Raw genomic sequence first — 20,705 nt, forward strand, 5'->3', positions numbered from 1 at the left:
CAACTTTAAGACTTGTGGACTTCAACTCCCAGAATTCCTCAGCCAGCAAAGCTGGCTGAGGAATTCTGGGAGTTGAAGTCCACAAGTCTTAAAGTTGCCAAGGTTGGACACCCCTGATATAGATGATTGCTATAGCAGGTAGGATCTGCAAAAAAAACCTGCTGGGTTCCAGATAGCCATGCCATTTCCTTTTCTAGGAAACCCATTTTCAATTCCTCCAGTTTTCTGTTCCCCTCTTGCTGATGTTTCTGGATCATGATAGTGTTCAGTTATCAATGGGCTAGATTTGTCCTCTCTTCCTTAGACCGAGGTTCTTCTTTGACCTCTAAATCTCCTTCTTCTGCTTGGAGAATGTCATTTTTTGCTCCCACAGGATTCTGAGATGATTATTGGTATAGATAAAGAGATTTTTCAAGCTTGGCAACTTTAATGTTGACTGGGGGAAATGTGGGGGTTCAGATCCACGCATCTTAAAGCTGAAAAACACTGGTACAGATGGCAATTAAACGGACCTTAGTACATAAAGGCAATATCCAAGTACCACTTGGCAAGGACAAAGAATATCATGTCTTGCCTATTGCAAGACACATGGCTGGTTTTCCCTGGAATCGAAATGCTGAACTAAAGACTCTTCCCCCATGGAGATTAGCAAGAAATTATCTATTTGGAGTGGAGCGTTCACATATATGGATTTAAAGTCAGGAATGCAGCTACCAACAAGGTATTTGGAAGGAGATCCGTAAGCCAGGTTTAGGGTGTAGGTACAGAGTAGACTACCAAGATACAAAAAAAGGGAAGTGTTGAGCGTGATATTGGGGCCCGGCCCTAGGAAGGACAGGCTGCTACAGGCGTATAAGAGGACTCCCCCAGGTCAACGACAATGAATAAGCTATCAAAAGCTAGGTTAGAGATTCCCATCTGCCTCTTTGACCGTCTGCCTGGGAGATGCTGCTCTGCTGAATGACGCTGAGATGTTGGCGGTCCATGGACACGGCCTTTGAGAGTGGGGAAAATTGGAGGTCCCATTTGTACGCTTTGCTGGGGAGAGCTAAGGAGAAAGGGAAGTAGGTTAGTTAGGAAACATTCACTTCTGGTTTCATTGCTCTGTGATGACATCTAGCCCCTGCTGCTTCCAGATGCTTTCTGGAGTTCAGTTATTAATAGTTGCGCATTCTCATCTTCTGATGAGGAATGCATTCTGTGTTACAGCGTTAGTGGGAAGGTTATGGTTCCACATCCCCTTTTCTAAATGATTTCTTTCCCCCTTCCTTCCTCTTCTGATCTCCAAAAACACACTGGAACGGGTTGTTCATGGTCCTTGACTCTAATATGGAGAAAGACACAGCAGTTAAAGGAAATTCTGCTGAAGGATGACTCTTCTGACTCTACTAACCTTGACTTGTTGTCTAAGCCCAGAAACTACATACCAACTTATGGAGTGGAGTTTGCCAGTGGTGTATTAACCATTAAGCAGACGAAGCATGTGCTTAGCGCACCAGGCCCAAAGAGGGCACTACAAAGTTGACTTTGTATGGATAGCAAGTACAAAGGAGAGGAGCACCAAGATTTGTCAGTGCTTAGGGCACCAGTGAGCCTTCATCTGCCACTGGAGTTTGTGCTGCATTTACAGGTCTATCAAAGAGACCTTTGGTAGATACTCGTCTCGGAACAATCCAGAAATTCCCAAGGAGGAAACAACCCTGACAGGGCAAGGTACAAATCGCACTCTCTTCCAGCGCTGAAGATGCTCCCTAGTCTTGTCACAAAAACATCTATAAACAAACAACCAAGTTCAAGAGAGCACCAAGGATTTCACAATAAGAAAGATGAACGTGATGGATACAGATCATCCTCAACGTACAACCACAACGGAGGCCAAAACCTCTGTGCTAGGCAAGATAGTTAAGTGAGTTTTGCGCCATTTTATGACCTTGCTTGCACACCGTTGTAAAGTGAATCCTGGCAGTTAAGTCGTAACCGTCGTAAACCCATGTCAGATTCCAAGCCTCTGAATTTCAGTCACATGACCAGATGCTGCAACAGTTGTAAGGGTGAAAAATAGTCCTGAGTCACTTTTTTCAATGCTATTGTAACTTTGAATGGTCACTAAATGAATAATTGTACATCAGGTACTACCAGTATATGCAAGAACTATCATCTAGGCAAAAGGTAAGGGGTTAACAAGTCAGAAATATACCCTGTAAACCGCTTACAGCAGGGCTATCAAACTCAATTTCATTGAGGGCTGCATCAGGGTTTTGGTTGACTTTGGGGAGGAGGGAGGCAGGCGTGCATGGCCAACTGGGTAGATGTGGCCAACTGGGTGGGCGTGGCCAGCTTTGATGCCACTCATTGGGCGTGGCCAACTGGATGGACATGGTCAAATGGGCAGTGTGGCCATCTTGATGCCACTCCCCAAACTGCTGGCATGTTTCCTCTTCGCGCTGGGTAGACCAGACTGAAGCCACACCTTGCCCAATGTTTCCTCTTCGCGCTGGGTAGACCAGGCCAAAGCAATGGTAGCCGACACCTTACATTATCCAGGGTGGCCTCCACAGGCTGGATCTGACCGCATCACGAGCCAGATGTGGCCCGTGGGCCTTGTATTTGACAGCTTAGAGCAGGGGTGTCCAACCTTGGCAACTTTAAGACTTGTGGACTTCAACTCCCAGAATTCCTCAGCCAGCTTTGCTGGCTGAGGAATTCTGGGAGTTGAAGTCCACAAGTCTTAAAGTTGCCAAGGTTGGACACCCCTGGCTTAGAGAGTGCCATAAAGCACTAGGAAGCAGTGTATAAGTCTAAGTGCTTTTGCTATTGGTAAAAGGGGCCGACAGATTTTTTTTTTCCAGTCCAGAACAAGAGATAATTTTGGGAAATCTTGCAAATACCAGAAACCTCCCTAATTCACTGAACTATAAGAAGGAGGGGGAGTATACAGGTAGTCCTTGACTTACAACAGTTCGTTTAGTGTCCATTCAAAGTTATAACAGCACTGAAAAATGTGACTTATGACCATTTTTCACCGCTGGCAATCTTTGCAGCTTCTCTGTAGTCATCAAAATTCAGACCTCCGGTACCTGGTTCATATTTATGACCGTCGCTGTGTGCCAAGGGTCAGGGGATTACCCTTTGCGACTTTCTGACAAGCAACGTCAATGGGAGGAAGCCAGATTCACTGAACAGCCAGGTTACTAACTTGTGAACTGCAGTGATTCACTAAACAACTGTGGCAAAAAGGTTGCAAAAGGGAGCGAAACTCGCTTCACAAATGTCTCACTTAACCACAGAAACGCTGGGCTCAGTTGTGTTCTTAAGTCGAGGACCATCTGCAATCAGACTTGCAAGATTACAGGTACTCCTTCTTGAGCAACGATTCGTTCAGCGACTGTTCAAAGTCACAATAAGGCTAAAGAAGGGGACTTACGAAAGTCCTTGTAGTAGCAGCCTTCGTAGCATCTCTGCTGCCTAGTGACCACAATTCAAGTGCTTAGCAAACACCCAAGCCGTCCCCACCAGGGGTACTTCTTCCCAGGCCCATCACAAGGGTGAACAAGTCGGTAAAGGAGAAATGTTCTTGGAGGGTTGGTGAAGGGCTCAAAGGGAGGGAAAGGGAGCGCGAGTGGGGAAATGGGAGGACTTACTGGGGAACTGGGGCTTGGCGGAGCCTCTGGGCAGCTTCGACGTGGGGCACAGGTGATGACTGATGGCCGCATCTGAAAGATCAAGTCGGAGAAAGAAGTGAGGAAGAGAAGAGAGGAGAGAAGGGAAAGGAGGGGAAAAGAGAAAAGAGAGGAGAGGGGAGGGAGAGGAGAGGAGAGAAGGAAGTGGAGTGGAGGAGAGGAGAGAAGGGAATGGAGGAGGAGGAAGGGAAGGGAAGGGAGGAGAGGAGAGAGGGAATGGACTGGAGGAGAGGAGAGGAGGGAGGGAGTGGAATGGAGGAGAGGAGAGGAGGGAGTGGAGGAGAGAAGAGGAGGGAAGGGAGGGAGAGAAGGGAAGGGAAGGGAGGAGAGGAGAGGAGCGGAGAGGAGAGAAGGGAATGGACTGGAGGAGAGGAGAGGAGAGGAGAGGAGAGAAGGGAGGGAGGAGAGGAGAGGAGGGAATGGAGGAGAGGAGAGGAGAAGAGAGGAGGGAAGGGAAGGGAGGAGGGGAGAGGAGAGGAGAGGAGAGGGAGGGAGGGACTGGAGTGGAGGAGAGGAGAGGAGGGAAGGGAATGAAGGAGAGGAGAGGAGAGAAGCAGAGAATGGCGCAAAAAAGGGCACTGAGCCAACTTACCTGCTGCAGCTGGGTGACTGTTAGGGCGGGCTCCACGAGGGGCTCCTTTGGGGGGCGTTTCTGTGTGCAGGAGGCGGGAAGCCCCCTGGAATCCTTGCAAATGGCAGCGCTGGAGGTGGAGACGCAGGACACGGCAATGGGGGCAATGGGGACGGATGCAGGAGTTGCCACCCGGTCCTGAGAGCTGGAGAGGGAGAGAGAGAGACACACAAAGGCTGTCACCCTAGGCTTCACAGTGCTGGATTCATTGCATCTTTCCAAATGCCCCCACATGGAATCCAAAACATGGTGATTGCAAGAGAGAAAAAAAGGAAATTGATTCAGCTTTTTCCAACTGGGAGAGCTCCGGAAATGCCGGAGGAGTTTAAGTGGAGTGACTTTTAGAACCTATAATGCAAGACAGTATCAGATGGGTTGGGATTCCCTTCTGTGACTTTAGGGTCAGTCTCATCACTTGAGCAGTGGTAAGAAAAGTGCTTCTGAGCCATGTACAGAGTGTCATGTCCCTGCCAAGGTCTAACACCAAGGAGGCCTCCTCATGCAGCATAACGTTGCTTATATCAGAGAAGTTTTTCCCGCTGTTCCTCTTGGGCATCACACTTTCTTATGAAGATAAAAGGTTTGGTCGACTCTAGTGGTTAAAGAACCAGCCTAGAAACCAGAAGAAGATTTATTTATTTTTTATTTATTTATTTTATTTATTTTATTTGGTTTGTCAATTGCTTACAAGATAACAGGTATAAGTAAAAACATAGTTATGAATACATGGATACATATAAGAAAAATAAAAGAAACAATAGGACAGGGACGGTAGGCACGTTGGTGCGCTTATGCAAGCCCCCTACAGACCTCTTAGGAAAGGGGTGAGGTCAATAGTAGACAGTCTAAGGTTAAAGTTTTTGGGGTTTGGGGAAGAAACCACAGAGTCAGGTAGAGTATTGCAGACATTGACCACTCTATTGCTGAAGTCGTATTTCCTGCAATCAAGTTTGGTGCGGTTAACCTTGAGTTTGTATCTATTGTTTGCTCTTGTGTTGTTATGGTTGAAGCTGAAGTATTCATTGACAGGTAGGACATTGCAACGTATGATTTTATATACTATACTTAGATCATTAGTTCTAGTCCTGCCTGCCCTAGACATGAAAGCCAATTGGGTGACTTTGGGCCAGTTCCTTTCTCTTAGCCCAGCCCAGCCCACCCCACAGGTTTGTTGTTGCAGGGGGGAAAGGAAGAGGAAAGAGCATTATGTCAACTTGTTAAAACATTCCTATGCCTGTTTCCAAGTTGCCATAAGAAAGGTGTGGGGGGACCTTGAAAGAGCATACGGCAAATGAACTCAGAAGCACATTCCAAGCTTATCTCACAAAGATTGTAACTGAGGCAACCAGGTATTCTGGGCGGGAAATTCCTCTATTGGAGAATGTGATTGATGACACCCAGCCCATGAATGTGTTTAGTTGGACAATCTGAATTATGATACACCCAGAGCGGTGGGGGGAAACAGGGTCATAGGTGATTGTAAATTACATATCTCAGAGTCAGCTTCATACAGGTCATGCCAGCATGTCGCTCCTAATAAATCCTTTGAAGTTTTTTGAAGTTTGGCTCGAGGCTCATGATTTAATTAGGGCGATCGCTGGAATCCTGACACATTAGTTATGCTTACTGCAATGTAGGTGGCAGACCCCTCGGTTTATTATTTCAGACACAAGATCGGTTAGGTTGCATTTGTGCACCAGAAAAGGAAATCAGGGTAAGAACTCAGGAGACCTCAGATTATATGGCTCAGTGCTTCGATCCGGCAGCCCATTAATATGGATGGTCCCTTTTAAAACAGAGATGTGTGTGGGGGGGTGATATTCAAAACAGAAAGGCCTCTTTCCACTCTTTGCACCCCCACCTCCTTCCAGTAACGGCCTGAAATTTGTTCCAGGGATGATTTATATATATATATATTGGAATACTAGAACAGGAAGAGAGGCCTGTGGTATACCGGATGCAGAAATTTGTTCCAGGGATGATTTATATATATATATATTTTGGAATGTGTCTTCTAGAACAGGAAGAGAGGCCTGTGGTATACCGGATGCAGACCTCTCTGCACTGCGTGTGTGACTATCACACCATCTTTTGCACTTGGCGTGAGGGGGGCCTCAGTCCAAAAGGTAACAGGGATTGGGAGCTAGGACCAAAAAAATGGACCAGACCAGGAGAAATATTAAATTTGATTTAATTAAAATTAAACCCATTGATCCCATTGAGAATGATCACTCCGAATATATTTAATCATGTTCTTTTTGTGTCACCTTAAGAAAGTGATCCATTTATGGCAACTTTTAAATAGGCTGTGGACTTTCAAGGTGTGACTCTTCTACCTTAAGATAAGATAAGCCCCTTAGTCTATGAATCAGTTCCCAGAATAGTTTTTCAGCTTAAAAACATGGCTCATATCCAACCTGTCGGTCTCTTTCAGGTCCCTCCCCCCCCTCCCCCGCATTAATATAAGACAGACAGAAGTGAAATGAATCAATGATAGCCTACATATTTTAATCTCTTATATTATTCATGAGAAATTGGTTAAGAGATTAATGATTCACCCAATGCAATCGGATTTAAAATTCACAGCGTGCCATTTAAACTGGAATGTTATTAAACCGGAAACATTTGCCTCCAGACAACGGCTATATATCATTTGCACCCTAGCATTTTAAACTTTTGAAAAAGAAAACAATGTCAGGTTTGCTAAAGTGGGTCCTTTTGCAAAGAAAACATTCAACCCAGCTCTGCGTTTTCTGAAACAGAGAAAGACGTGTGGGTTTTGTCCAGAGGTGGTATTCAGCAGGTTATGACCAGTTCCGGAAATTTTGAGTAGTTTGGAGAACCAACAAATACCACCTCTGACTGGCCCCGCCCCCATCTATTCTCTGCCTCCCGAGTCCCAGCTGATTGGCTGGATCTTCTTTTGTTGCCCTGCACAGGAGAACGGAGCTGGAAAGCAGGTTAGTGGGGTGGGGAAGGAATGTGGATTTTGCAGCATTCTTCACCTGCCACACCCACCATGCCACGCCCACCATGCCATGCCCACCAAGCCTTGCCCACCAAGCCATGCCCACCAAGCCATGCCCACCAAGCCATGCCCACCAAGCCACACCCACCAAGCCACGCCCACCAAGCCATGCCCACCAAGCCATGCCCACCAAGCCATGCCCACAGAACTGGTAGTGATTTTTTTTTAATCCAACCACTGATTTTGTCCCTGTGTTTGGAGACGTGTTCACAGGGGAATTTATTCACAGGCACTTAAATATCTTACCAGCTATTAGAATAAACGAGAGGGTGAAGGAATTTCTAGCTAACAGCTGGTAGTCAACCATTTGGACTTTTTCTCAAGGGTTTTCCAGAAATTCTGCTTTTCAGATAAGAAAATACAAAGCCAGGTCTGGAGTCACTGCCTAAAGAAATAAACCTCTTAAAACAGGAGTTTCTCTTTGAGGAAGGAGAAGAAAATGAAATCTTATTAGCGGAACTGACTATCTTGAGGAGCCAGGAGCATCTTGAAATGATAAGGCCATGATACTTTGGCAGGTTGGGTTGTACCTGGCATAAAAGGGAGCACAGATAGTCCTTGACTTACAACAGTTCATTTAGTGACCAGTTGACGTTACAATGGCACTGGGAAAAAAATGACTTATCACTATTTCTCACACATATGACTGTTGCAGTTTCTACATGTTCACGTGATTTATTTTGGGATGCTTGACAACTGAGTCACATTTATGACAGTTGCAGTGTCTTGGGGGGTCACGTGAACCCCTTTTGCGACCTCCTGACAAGCAGAGTCCATGGGGAAGCCAGATTCACTTAACAACTGCATTATTTATTTAACAACTGCAGTGATTCACTTAACAAATGTGACCAAAAAAATCCTAAAATGGGGTAAATAACTCACTTAACCAATTTCTCACTTAGCAACAGAAATTTTGGGCTCAATCGTGGTTGCACGTTGGGGATGTCATTCATGTAATAAGGGGGTGTCAAATTCACATCGGTGTCACATGACATATCGGGACTTTTCCTCCCTTCGCTAAACCAGGCATGGGCGTGGCCAGGGTGTGACGCATCCGGCTCGTGGGCCGCAAGTTTGACATCCCAGATATAAGAGAACAAGAGAAACTTCCGCAGAGTTAAAGCTGCTATAGGTGGAAAACGTTTCTACGTGGTAGGAAATAAATCCAGAGTAAAACTGTGTCTCCAATAGGAGATTTCAACTCTAGGGTGTAAAAGCTGAGCTGCAAGCCAGGACATTTTTAGCCTAGAATCTTGTGAATTCCAAAAGGCAACTCTCACAATAGGTATGCTTCTTTATGAGTTTTTCCTCCTAAGGTATTTCTTTGCTCCCGCCCACCCACTTCTTCTTATAATAAAAGGCATGATATGTTTCATCAAGTCCCTCCTGTTTGTCCTCTCTATGAAATACAGAGGTGAGCTACCTTGCAGGGTTGTTATAGAAAGTAGAACAGAACCTGGAAGCCTCCAAAAAGGCTTGTCATTCTTCAATGGGAAGATTCAAATCTCTGGGGTGGATTTTCTCCTTAGGGTTACACTGTCCCCTACTGGGCACTCAGTATACTCACGCTGCAATAGGCCTGCTCGACGATCGCCTGACTTTGGACCCCTTCTGGCCTTCAGGGATTCTTCTCACATCCAGGCTGGCCTTGCGCTTGTTTGGACAGGTGGGCAGACGGTAGGCTGGGAGGCGGTGGAACCTCTGCTCGTTCTCAAAGGAAGAGTGGCCTGGCAAGAGGAGATAGGATGGCAGCAGCTGAGAACAGTGGAGAAACCTTGATGTGTGTGTGTGTGTGTGTGTGTGTGTGTGTGTACCGTTGTATTTCACTCCTAGAAAAGGCTGCGAGCAAGTGCTAAATTGGAATTTCTGGGTGGTGTTTGTAAACATTCAGTTGATGTTACGAATGTCATCTATTGTTTGAAAAGTCCATGTTTGGCATTGATATATTAAGGCCTTAAAAATAACCCATTCCAGAGGTGGTATTCAGCTGGTTCTGACTGGTTCTGGAGAACCGGTAGTGGAAATTTTGTGTAATTCAGAGAACCGACAAATACCCCCTCTGACTGGCCCCGCCTCCATCTATTTTCTGCCTCCCGAGTCCCAGCTGATTGGCTGGGTCTTTTGTTGCCCTGCACAGGAGAGCGGAGCTGGAAAGCAGGTTAGTGGGGTGGGGAAGCAATGGGGATTTTGCAGTATCCTTCCACTGCCACGCCCACCAAGCCATGCCACGCATACCACGCCCACCAAGCCGCGCCCACAGAAGCAGTAGTAAAAAAAATTGAATACCACCACTGACCCACTCGGTTAAAGATTTGTGAGTTCTTCCAGATAGGAGAGTCTTATTCAGTTATTATTTCTATTTTGTATTTTACAATATTAACAAATAAAATTATATATACATATACATACATATATGTATGTATGTATGTATGTATATTTCACAGTAAAAAAAAACTTTTCTGCAACTCCACCTTTTTGTCCTTCATTATTATTTTTCTGGTAAGAAAAACTAATAGGAAAACAATGGGAAAACAGGTTCATGTGGACTTTGAAAAATTTGAAGCAAGCAGCTGCATCGAAAAAGCTTCCCCCCTGAAACATTTGATTTCCCAAGCACCGGAGAATGAAATGGTGTCAAAAATAACAAATGGATATCATTTCAATTCAGTTCCTGACAAAGAAAAGCAGGTACTTCTGGCATTTATTGCTTTTGACATTAAGTGTCGAACTGGGTGTGTGGGAAACAAAAAAATGCCAGGTCCTGCCATGCAAGGAGCTATTACTAATGTACCACTTGTCTCTCTTCCTAGAGGTCCTATTAATTCTGGAATAGATATTTCATAAAATTGTCAGATTTTCCTTCCCCCCTTACTTTGTTGAGGCTATCTAGCCAATCAAGGATGGTTGCCGTCACTTTTACTAAGATTCCTGACAATGTTGTAAGGGCCAGAGTCCAGACTTATATGAGGGTATCTCAAATCAACACCGGACTGAGTCAGAAGTTCCCCATTTCCATCCTGAGTAAGCCAATGCTTTCACCCTGTTTTAAAGGTTCCCTGAAAAACTCAGCCAAAACAAGTGTAATGTTTTTTTCATGGCATGCATCTATGCTTAATTCAGGTCAGACCTTTTCAATATTCCCTGTCAGCTTAAACTCAGCTCCGGTTCCAGCTGTGAACTAGAAATTCTATCCTCTCCAAAGATCAAAACATGCCTTCGATTCATGTAGCATTAGGGAAGCCATTTTTTTTCCAGCTTTTCTGCCCTGCTTCCAGTATCTAGCAATGATAATACTAAAGTATGGTGTGCGATGGCAGGGGTCCTCAACCCCCGAGCCGTGGCCCACTAACGGGCCATGGCTTATTTGGAACTGGACCGCACGAGAGGCGGGTTGGTGTACATACACATGCATGGTAGCCCACCCGCTCACGTGAGTGGAGCTGCATGTGCATGCATACCAGCCCGCTGCTCGCATGTCCACTTTCCCTCTCTCTCCCCCAGCTGGCCCACCAACCAGCGAAGGTTGGGGAATCACTGGCTATGGTATGGTATGGTATGGCATGGTAAAAAATTTACTACGTTATGACTATATGGGCATGTCCATGTAATTTTCTTGACTACAGTATGTAAGTAATTCGCTACAGCCTTCATCCACAATGATTTTTTTAAAAAATTTCCCAGTCTTGTCTATAATCTTGGGATTTCCTTTTGGTCTCCAATCCAAATGCCAACAGATTTCAAGCTCGGTTAGCTTTCAGGGATCAGCGAATACTTCTCTCTGCTATAGGTGATATCGTCAGACTTACTAAAATAATGCATTAGGGGGAAATGTCATGATTTTGCCCCATTGACCAGCAACATGGGCCAGGGGTGATCAAGCATGCGGCATGCACAGAATTGGCAATCTGAATAAATGGCATAGGAATTGCAGAATTCCCCATTGCTGTGGCATCCAAGAGAAACGGAGATGAGTCATAAACCCAGATTTTATAGATTTACATGACATGTAACATACCTATGGAAAGCCAGTAAAGTACGTAATTGATTCTCCTAGTTCTTCCTTGTTTGTTTGGACATGGTCCACTGACCTAACCCTTGGTTTTTTTTCCAAATAGGTAGCTTTCGTACCTGCATGCTAAGGAGATCTAATGCATTTCTTGGCAGGCTGAGACATACGCTTTCCCTGAATCTCTAAATTGGCCCTCCGGGAAGATGTTTAAGCTGAACTTTTCTGCCCTTATTAAAATAGGTGGCATAATCATTGTGACGAACGGCTCGTGTTCAGACAAGTTTGGTATGGCATTTGACACACATTTATAAGAGGCGCATCAGGACTTGCATTTTTACGTGTGGGATTTGCTAATTAGCAGTGAACTTTGGCCTATTTGCAGGCCAGGTTTCCTTTGTTTCAAAGAACTAAGGTGCCTGGGTTGGTTGAAATTTGGAGAGAGAAAAAGAATAATTTTGGAAGAGCCCTTTGTAGCCACAGAGGCTGAAGTCCACAAACAAAACTTCGTGTACTGCAAGATCTTCATTTGGGGGTGCTCGCTTGTATATGACTTGAATGGTGGGATTCTTCAATATTTGGTTTCCCTTCTACAGATGCTAAATCCGAGTGGTTTCATTTCTGCAACGAGGACCCCCCAAAACCATTATTTTCATTAAGGGTAAATAAGAATCACAGCAATAGCAAAGAAAGACAACGCTGGATTTAAAATTATTAACACCTTCTCAACCCATATCAAAAGGAACTTTACTAAAAAAAATAAAATCCCTCATTCATCTGTTTCATGATCATATCTGAAGGAATCTAAGAGAATTCTTCCAATTTAAAAAATAAATTCCTGAGGGAAAACACCTCTTCCTTTCTCCTAAATATAGCATTACATGTTCTCGCCCAAAGAGCTTCCAATTAAAATGTTAGCCATGCACAAGGCAATCCATGGGACTGATTAGAACCGCGACGTGACAAAGAAATTGGAGATCCAAAAGTAAACTCGATGAGGTGGAAAATAAATCAATACTAATGGAAGCAAACACATTGAAATTTGGATTATGCGTTTGAGGCTGTTGCCTCTCTGACAATAATTGTTTTGGCTTCGAGGGCGGAACCCCCCCCCTGAGCTAATGGAGTGGGATGGAGAGAGTGGGTTTGGCTACTTTCATGGAAGGGGGCAGGTTTGGGTGGCAATGGATGGTATTTTAGACAGGATAGCAGTTGGTTGAGGGGTGCTAGAAAAGCAGAGTGTTGGTCCATGAAGGCCCGCTGGAGCCTCATGAATGAATTTTCATGCCCCTGAGGAGATTGTCAAGCTGTCTTGTACAGGAGTAACAGCAGCTGCTGCAAAGAAGCTCTTCCCATTCAAACTGGACTTTCCTGATCTGATTGATCTTCAGGATTGGATGGATCACCCAGATTCAGTGAAACAAACACACACACACACACACACACACACCATTCTATCCCACTGCCCTCTGGGAATTAAGGAGAAGGCCGGGCATTGGAATTGACAGATTCTGATGGCTGTTGCTTTTTCAATTAATAAAAGTCTCTGGCAACCCCTCCCCCCCCTCCCATGGCAATGTTTGGCCCCTGAGCAGATGCCAGTTCAATCCCGAACTATTCATTCAAAGCCTCAGGCTTGCCAAACCCCATAGAAAAAGATGGGGAGAAAAACAAAAGGTTTTCAAATACTCACCTTCCAAGATATAGACTTTGAATCCACTGCTGATCCCTGTGGTGTAATGAAAATCAGCCAAGGCCATCACTGCTGGTGGGGGAGGGACTGTCCACACAGGATGGATGCTGACCCCAGACAATTGCAAGAATATTAACTGCGCTGCAGAATGGGGGTACCAAGGAGGTGGTCCCCAGAATCTAAATGTTTCAGGCCTCCTTAAGCTCAGTGAGCAGGGACTTGGGGAATACCAGCCCTAAATCCTTCTTTCTTTCTCTTTCCTCTCCTACCCTTCCTGCATCGAAAGGGTCCCCTTTCTTCAGAGAAGGGAGGGGATCACCAGCTGCCCTGGACCCTGCAGGTTGTTCTTTCACAGAAGTCGCACACCCTTGTACCGCATGCTACTTCCCTTCATGAACTTCTGGAGTGTGCCTTTGAGGGGGCAGGGCTTCAGTTGGCCAGCCACAACAGGCCCGACACACGCCTCTCCGAGCCTGTTAGCCCCCTCTGGGCAAGTGCGTGTGCCTGGATTGTGTCACTCCCTTGCAGTGTGTGTGTGTGTGTGTGTGTGTACAGGGTGGGGTTGGAATGGAAGTAAAAGGCAGAGGCAGGCATGGTGGGAGTCCAGCAGGAGTAGGAAATATTGGCTCTGTCAGGGAACATTGCGTGATCAATTTCAGAGGAATGATCTGCATGTACAGGTTCATTGCTGACAAGAATAGAGAGAAGAAAGGAACTGACAGAACAGCTGCATTATTTGGGGGGAAGATTTGCTAGTCTAGTATTGGTGGTGCTCATGAGAACTATTTTATTTTATTTTTTTTGTATTGCTCTACCATACATCAATAATGCAGTAAAACAGGATACAATGGGATAATTTTGCAGCCGCTTAACTGCATTTTTATATTGCTTTCTTTATGTTAATTTATGAATGACAAATTGAAAGATTGGGCTCTTCTGAAGAATTCAAGAGTCATTAATCAGCTAATCAAAAGGACTGGTTCATGTGATTATTTCAAATACTAAGCTACATTCTGAATTTGGGAGGGTTGTTCTTTACTTGCCCTCCCCAAAGACCCTGAAAAATGGATGGAAAGAAGGAAACATGTTGGTTGGAAAGACACCTTATTGGTATAAGTCAAGAAATGAGAGAGTTATTATTCAGGATTTGCATGCAGGAAAGTTTCAAGGGGCTTACAGAGTGGGGGAAAGATGTGAGGATTGTCAGCTCGACATGGGATACAATTCTGGAAAGCTTTCTGGCACAAGCTAGTTTCTCTTTAAAGTGACATGAAATCTGGGTAATAAGCAAACATTCATGCATCTTGGGCAACAAGCAATCTGTGTGTTTATGTGTGCTTGCATTCTCGCACCTGTATGCGTGTGGTTATGCACATGCATGTATGCATGTGTGCACATGTTCAATTATTTCTGAAGTCAAGGGATGTGGAAGAGTTTGGAATACAAAGCGGGTTCTTATAGAAAAGAAGGATGCTTGGAGAAATGGCCTAAATTGATGCTGGAGAAGCTCGGATATGCATTCTAGTTTAAAGAAAACTTTAGCAATCTGATGCCCTCCAAATGTGTTGGCCTTCAATCAATTCAATAATTCTCTAGATGGGATTGTAGCTTGCCATGCTAACTGCGTATCCTGGGAACTTAGATCCGGTACTCGTGATGGGCACAAAGGTTGGAAAATCCTATTTTAGAATTTACCACTGCTTACCACTGATGCGGCAGCTTACATCTTTCCCAGCAAACCCTGATGGGCAGCAAAGCAGTGTGTGCATTAGGCTTGTCAAGGGTTCTCTTTTCCACAGCACTTTATCCCTTTGTCTGAAAGGCTGCTTAGTTTACCTGGAAGGCAACGAATCCTAAAGAAGATGCCTTGAATTTGCTCATCCAAAATGAACATCTGGTTTGCTGACTGTACAAGAACACAGCCTGGATAAAGAGATGGAGGAAATGTTTGCCATGTCTGCAGAGGGATGGAGTAAATCATACACTAGAACAGGGGTCCCCAACCACCGGTCCCCGGACCGGTACCGGTCCGTGGATCATTTTTACCGGGCCGCAAAGCTTGGGCGCCGCCATCTTGTTTCGACGGCACTTCCGGGTTTTCGGTTGCTTCCGGGTTTTCAGTTGGAAAGCGGTGTTTGGGTGCTCGCACCTTAGTTTCGTCGAAGGGGGGGGCGGCTCCGAACGAAGAGCCATCCCGATGGCGGTGGAGTCTCGTGTTACTCAGGTACTGGTCCGTGGAAGAATAAATAATTGTGAAACCGGTCCCTGGTTCAAAAAAGGTTGGGGGCCACTGCACTAGAAGATAAAACTCAATTTCATGAGAATTTGATTGGTTAGAGAAATGGAACCAAAATAGCAACATGAATTTTAACAGTGACAAATGCTGGTTCTTCAGTGAGAAAGCAAAATCGTGTGTACAATACTGCGTGTGTGTATCTTGTTTGTGTCTGTGGGGCACTATCTGGTTTTTATAATGGTACTTGTGGGGAAAAAAAATCTCAAAGCAAACAAGGGATGCTGTCCTCTTCACAACTGCTTATACATAATTCACATTTTTCTGTGGTTCCTGGAAAGAATGAATTTAAGTCTGAGGGATGCTTCCGGAACATTCCCCTTCTTGTGTCCTCTGAAACACCATTTCCTCTTCAGAACCAGATTGTTGAATAGCCCAATTAATTACACGCTTAGTATGAGTTAGCAGTGTGATTTAGCTACAGATGAAGCCAATGCAGAATTCAGATGGCATCAAGCAGCATCACAGGCAGTAAATATTTTCATCTTATATATTCGTGTACAGTCTGGTTCGGTGCCTTACAGAAGTGACCAGGGGATGAAAAATGAAGTGAAGAAAGAGTGAAGGAGCAGCTGGATATGCTAAGCCTTGAGCAGAGAGGAGCGAGAGGGGAATAGAAAGCATTCTTTACATAGTTGAAAGCAAAGGATGTCACAGAGAGGAAAATTAAGACCTGTTCTCTCTTGCTTCAGAAGGCAGGACACGGAATAAGGGTATTTCAATTAGAAGACCGCCTAATATTGTGAATAGGTTCACCGTGGAATTAATTACCCAGGGGGGTGGTCGCCTCGCCTTCTTGGGATGTGTTCAAACAAGGACTAGACAGCCATGTGCCGGGGAGGGGGCTTTAATTTGGGGCTGGGGGAGGGAAAATTGATGGCCTTTCCCAGCAATGAGGCTCTGGCTATAAGCTGGCTGGTATTTCCCATTTTGATGTGATACTCTGTGTTTCGATCCATTATATAATATACTTATTTCCAGGTGTGTTTTTACACATATTAAATTCCTATTTTATATACATTTGCATAAGATTCTTTGAGATGGCGGTGGGAGTCTATTAAGCAGATACCTTGTTATTTCTATTTTGAGTGTAAGGGGCTGAAAGCCTGCAGCTGGCCTAAGGCCATCCACTGACAAATTTTAATTGGGCTAGCCCTACTTTAGCGTTTAATCTCCCTATGTAAATGGGAAGAAATGATTACTCTGGATGTGGGGTGATATTTATGCAAAGTCCCATGATAACTAGGTATGAAACTCAGGGATTGGTAGAAGGGATCTGGTGTCTCTTGGATTAAAACGGAGAGGCGGGGCCCACGAGTCCTGGCGTGAGGGAGCCACGAGCCAAGCAGCTGGGGGCGCGTGTCAGGGCCGGCTCCCTGCACACCCCAAAGCAGTTGAGCTGCATTCCAATGGCCTTCCCCACCCAACCCACCCAACTCCCTGAGGGAAGGAATATCCACCAAGGCGGGCAGGTCTTGGTTGGTGCACTGGGATCTGCCTCGCCCAGTGCCTGGCACGCCTCATCCTGTCTTGGCATTTTGTAGGCAAGGAGGGGAAGTTGTGAGTGAAGGCTAGCCTGAGTGTCTACGTGGGCTCAGGAAAGGGCTGCCAGCTGTGCTGCACATTGAATCTCAGCTGGGGAAGCAATCAGAGGAAAGGCTGAATAGGAAGAAAAACTTGCCCAAATTGGCTCCCTCATTCAAGCTGCTCTGTTTTTCTTCAGCCCCCCTGCAGCTGCTTCCAAATCAGTCTTCTCCATCTTGGCACTCTTGACTTCTAGTTCCACAATCCCATAATACTAGGAGTCCACCTGAGAGTGCAAAATCAGGGAAAACCAAGTTAAGAGGGCAAAATAAAGCCCAGAAATGGCCGGCAATGAAGGACACTCACTTACTTGACTGACCAGAGTTGCCAATTTCTTTTGTTTACTGGATACAGCTCTTCTGCCATCATATAGAGTTGACAATGTTTAAATGGTGACCAACCAAGGCCTACCCAAATGGAGCCCTGTCCTGAACCACTCCAATTATTTTTAAGGAAGGGAGTAAGGTTGTTTTTACTTTCTATCTCCAAATATGTGCCTGTCTACAATCACCAGGGAGATAATACATAAATGAGGTTATGCAGCTAAATCTCAGAGATTAAAGCCTCATTTTGTATTCCAAATTTCCAGGATAAAACCTAACACTTAATTACAAGAGGTGAGCCTTCTTTAAATAGATTAAAGTGCATTTAGGGATGCCCACTTACTGGCAGTGGATTTTAGAGACAGCCTTGAGGAATGAATGCAAGAATTGATTAGTAAACGTCAGTTGAACCCTGGGAAGGAAAAGTGTTGAGAAAGACATTCAATCTCACTTTGATATACAGCCAGTCCTCATCTTAGACCACAATTGTGCCCAAAATTTCTGTTGTTAGGTGAGACATTTGTTTTTCCCTGTTTCACGACTTTTCTTGCCACAATTGTTAAGTGAATCATAGCAGTTGATAAGTTACCAACTCGGTTGTTAAGTGAATCTGGCATCTCCATTGACTTTACTTGTCAGAAGGTGGCAAAAGGTGATCACGTGGCCGTGGGACATAGCAATGGTTGTAAGTATGAACCAGTTGCCAACCACCTGAATTTTGATCACATGATCATGGGGATGCTTCAAAGGTCGTGATTGTGAAAAATGGTCATCAGTCACTTTTTTCAACAGTGTGGCAACTTTGAACGGTCACTAAATGAATTGTTGTAAGTCGAGGACTACTTGTACTCTACAATGAGGATGCAGAGGGAGACTGACTGGCTTTTGAGGTTCTGTTATGATATTCTAGTCTACAACAATAGAGTTGCAGTAGTCCTTGCATTGTCTTTTCCCTCCCACTTGTGATTGTATGACCGTAACTTTGTCACTTGTATCCTTACGATTTATATGGACTGTTTCCTAGTATAATTTGATTGCTTATTGTACCCTATGACTATCAGTAAGTGTCGTACCTTATGATTCTTGACTGTTGATGAATGTATCTTTTCTTTTATGTACAATGAGAGCCTTTTCACCAAGACAAATTCCATGTGTGTCCAGCAACACTTGGCCAATAAAGAATTCTATTCTATTCTATTCTATTCTATTCTATTCTATTCTATTCTATTCTATTCTATTCTATTCTATTCTATTCTATTCTATTCTATTCTATTCTATTCTATTCTATTCTTACCTGGCTTATCTCAAAGAGCTAAAACTCCCCTTTCCCCCCCCACTATAGTTGTCCAGGAACACTAAACAGGGTAGCAGAAGAATATAAGACACTTTCTTCTCCATTCCTGTCTGCGCACTGGAGGAACTGACTGAGTCATTCCAATTTTTAAATCTCTGTGCTATGAATAATTGTCTGTATTATATGAATGTAAGCAGGCTTTTCTTCCCTGCCTGATCTCACACACACACACACACACACACACACACACACACCGCTCCCATCTAACACACTTCATATGTGTTGGGATTCTAGCTCCCAGGATACCCAGCCAGCATAGCTAATGTTTGAGAATGATGGGATGGGATGGTACTAGTCGAGTTTTCTTCAATGAGAATAGTTTCAGCACTGGAAGATTTCTCCTGGAGCAATCACCTTTGGTTAATTCACTTTTTAAGGGGCTTCTCTTGTCTATCATCTCCCATTTATTGCTCTGCAAAGTTTTCCTGGGCTCTCTGCTTTTCTTTGAATAGCATAAAAATTAAACTTCTTGTAAAACAAAATAGCAGCAGTTCTTCTAGAGCTCAGCATAGCTTTCCTGTTCTTCCTCTATATTTGATCAAAAGGCAGGTAAGACAATAACAAGAATGTGTGAGAGCGTGTGCCGTTTGAAGTATTTTGTAATGAGGTACACATAGTAAAGTGTTCCATGTGTCACAACTCCGCAACAGCTTTTTGAACGCGCTAGCCTAGGAATGTATTTTCAGGTCTTACTATGATGGAAAGGAAGACGTTATAACGAGAGCTCAGGAAGTATTTCTACAAAGGGTAGTGCTGTTTGGCAGGAAGATGGAGAAGATAGCCTGACAAACAGCATTACCACACTGATTAAGATGGAAGTGGTTATGCGTGTGAAATTAGAAGCAGAGTTTCACATTCAGCATTTCAACCCAAATGGATCCTCACAGCCACAGTTTAAGAAGGAAAGAAGGAGAATCTTTGATTTCCCATTGTACTCAAGGTCACATACTTCAGCATTTCAGAACAGGTGTGGCATGATTCCATCTCAGTATCCGAAAGCAGAATGCAGATTCCAATTCTTGAGTCTAGAATGGTTTCAAGAAGATTCCTCACTTCGGCATATAACGTACATGAGTAAGTGACACAGATATGAATGAGAAAAGAGAGTTGATTTAGGCACAACGCTAGTGGTTGTTTGGATGCACAGGCTTCAGAATAACCAAACAACAGAATAATAGAATTAGAAGGGACCTTGGAGGACTTCTAGTCCAACCACTTGTTCAAGCAGGAAATCCCACATCATTTCAGACAAATCTTGTCCAATCTCTACTTAAAAACTTTCAGTGTTGGAGCACGCAACTTCAGGAGGCAAGTCATTCCACTGAACAAATGTTTAACTGTCAGGAAATTTCTCCTTAATTCTAGTTGCTTCTCTCCTTGATTAGTTTCCACCCACTGCTTCTTGTCTTGCCTTCAGATGCTTTGATTTGGAGAATAGCTTGAACTCCTTTTTTGTGACAGCCACTCAAATATTGGAGAATTGCTATCACATCACACATACTCCCCCCCCCATTCTTCTTTTCATTAAACTAGATTCCAATATACTACGTTTTGCAATTCCTCTTTCACAAATATAGTCCATATTCAGTGATTGCATTAGGTTTCGTCTTTCCTGGAAGATCTTAAAGATGCCCATTCCCATTTTATTCTCACAACAACCTTGTGAGATAGGTTGGTGGATAATGCCTGGTCCATCATTGTTCAGTGGGTGTCATGGTTAAGGAGGCAACAGAATGCCAGGTCTAGCATTCTAATCTCTCCTCCACCACAAAAAAAAAAAAAAAAAAATCTCAGTTCCCCCTTTAAAAAAAATTGTATTGTCTCCTCCTCCACCTGAAGTCTTCCTACATCAAGTGGAAAATTTCCCCCCTTACCTTCATCTACAAGCGCTGCCTGAAGGCAGCTGCGTTTTTGCGCTCACCAGCTGGTGCCTCTGAAACACCCGGTGAGGCCTCCATCTGTCTGGGCCAAGAGTTCATGCCGGGCCTGTCAGAACCTGTTGAAAGTGTCTTCCAGGGGTCTGTGTTTAGGCCTGCTTAGGTTTTAGCCAGGTGGAGCTACAGGTGGAAGCTACGAAAAAACTACTGAAGGGCTGTGTGAAGCAAGAAGAGGA

General features: G+C 44.4%; 2 protein-coding genes across 2 annotated transcripts in view; one reads left to right on the forward strand and one right to left on the reverse strand.

Moving 5' to 3' along the window:
• Positions 1–407: 407 nt before the first annotated feature.
• On the reverse strand, positions 408–13,451 carry LOC148132320 (uncharacterized). Its single transcript, XM_087956655.1, has 5 exons — positions 13,039–13,451; positions 8,907–9,066; positions 4,273–4,456; positions 3,642–3,713; positions 408–1,048 (listed from the first exon to the last, which is right to left on the reverse strand). The coding sequence occupies exons 1-5, from the start codon at positions 13,103–13,105 to the stop codon at positions 905–907; spliced, it is 627 nt and encodes a 208-aa protein (XP_087812781.1). The 5' UTR covers positions 13,106–13,451; the 3' UTR covers positions 408–904.
• A 1,395-nt stretch (positions 13,452–14,846) lies between these two features.
• The window catches only part of SYN1 (synapsin I), a 110,605-nt gene continuing 104,746 nt past the window's right edge, over positions 14,847–20,705 (forward strand). The window contains exon 1 of the mRNA XM_087956657.1: positions 14,847–15,010. Within this exon, the coding sequence (XP_087812783.1) occupies positions 15,006–15,010 (5 nt within the window). The 5' untranslated portion in view covers positions 14,847–15,005. The remainder of the gene's footprint in view (positions 15,011–20,705) is intronic.

This window comes from Notechis scutatus, chromosome 2 (assembly GCF_049901735.1).
Source record: "Notechis scutatus isolate UNSWTSFEM ecotype Mainland chromosome 2, rNotScu1.2, whole genome shotgun sequence".
Lineage (NCBI taxonomy): Eukaryota > Metazoa > Chordata > Lepidosauria > Squamata > Elapidae > Notechis > Notechis scutatus.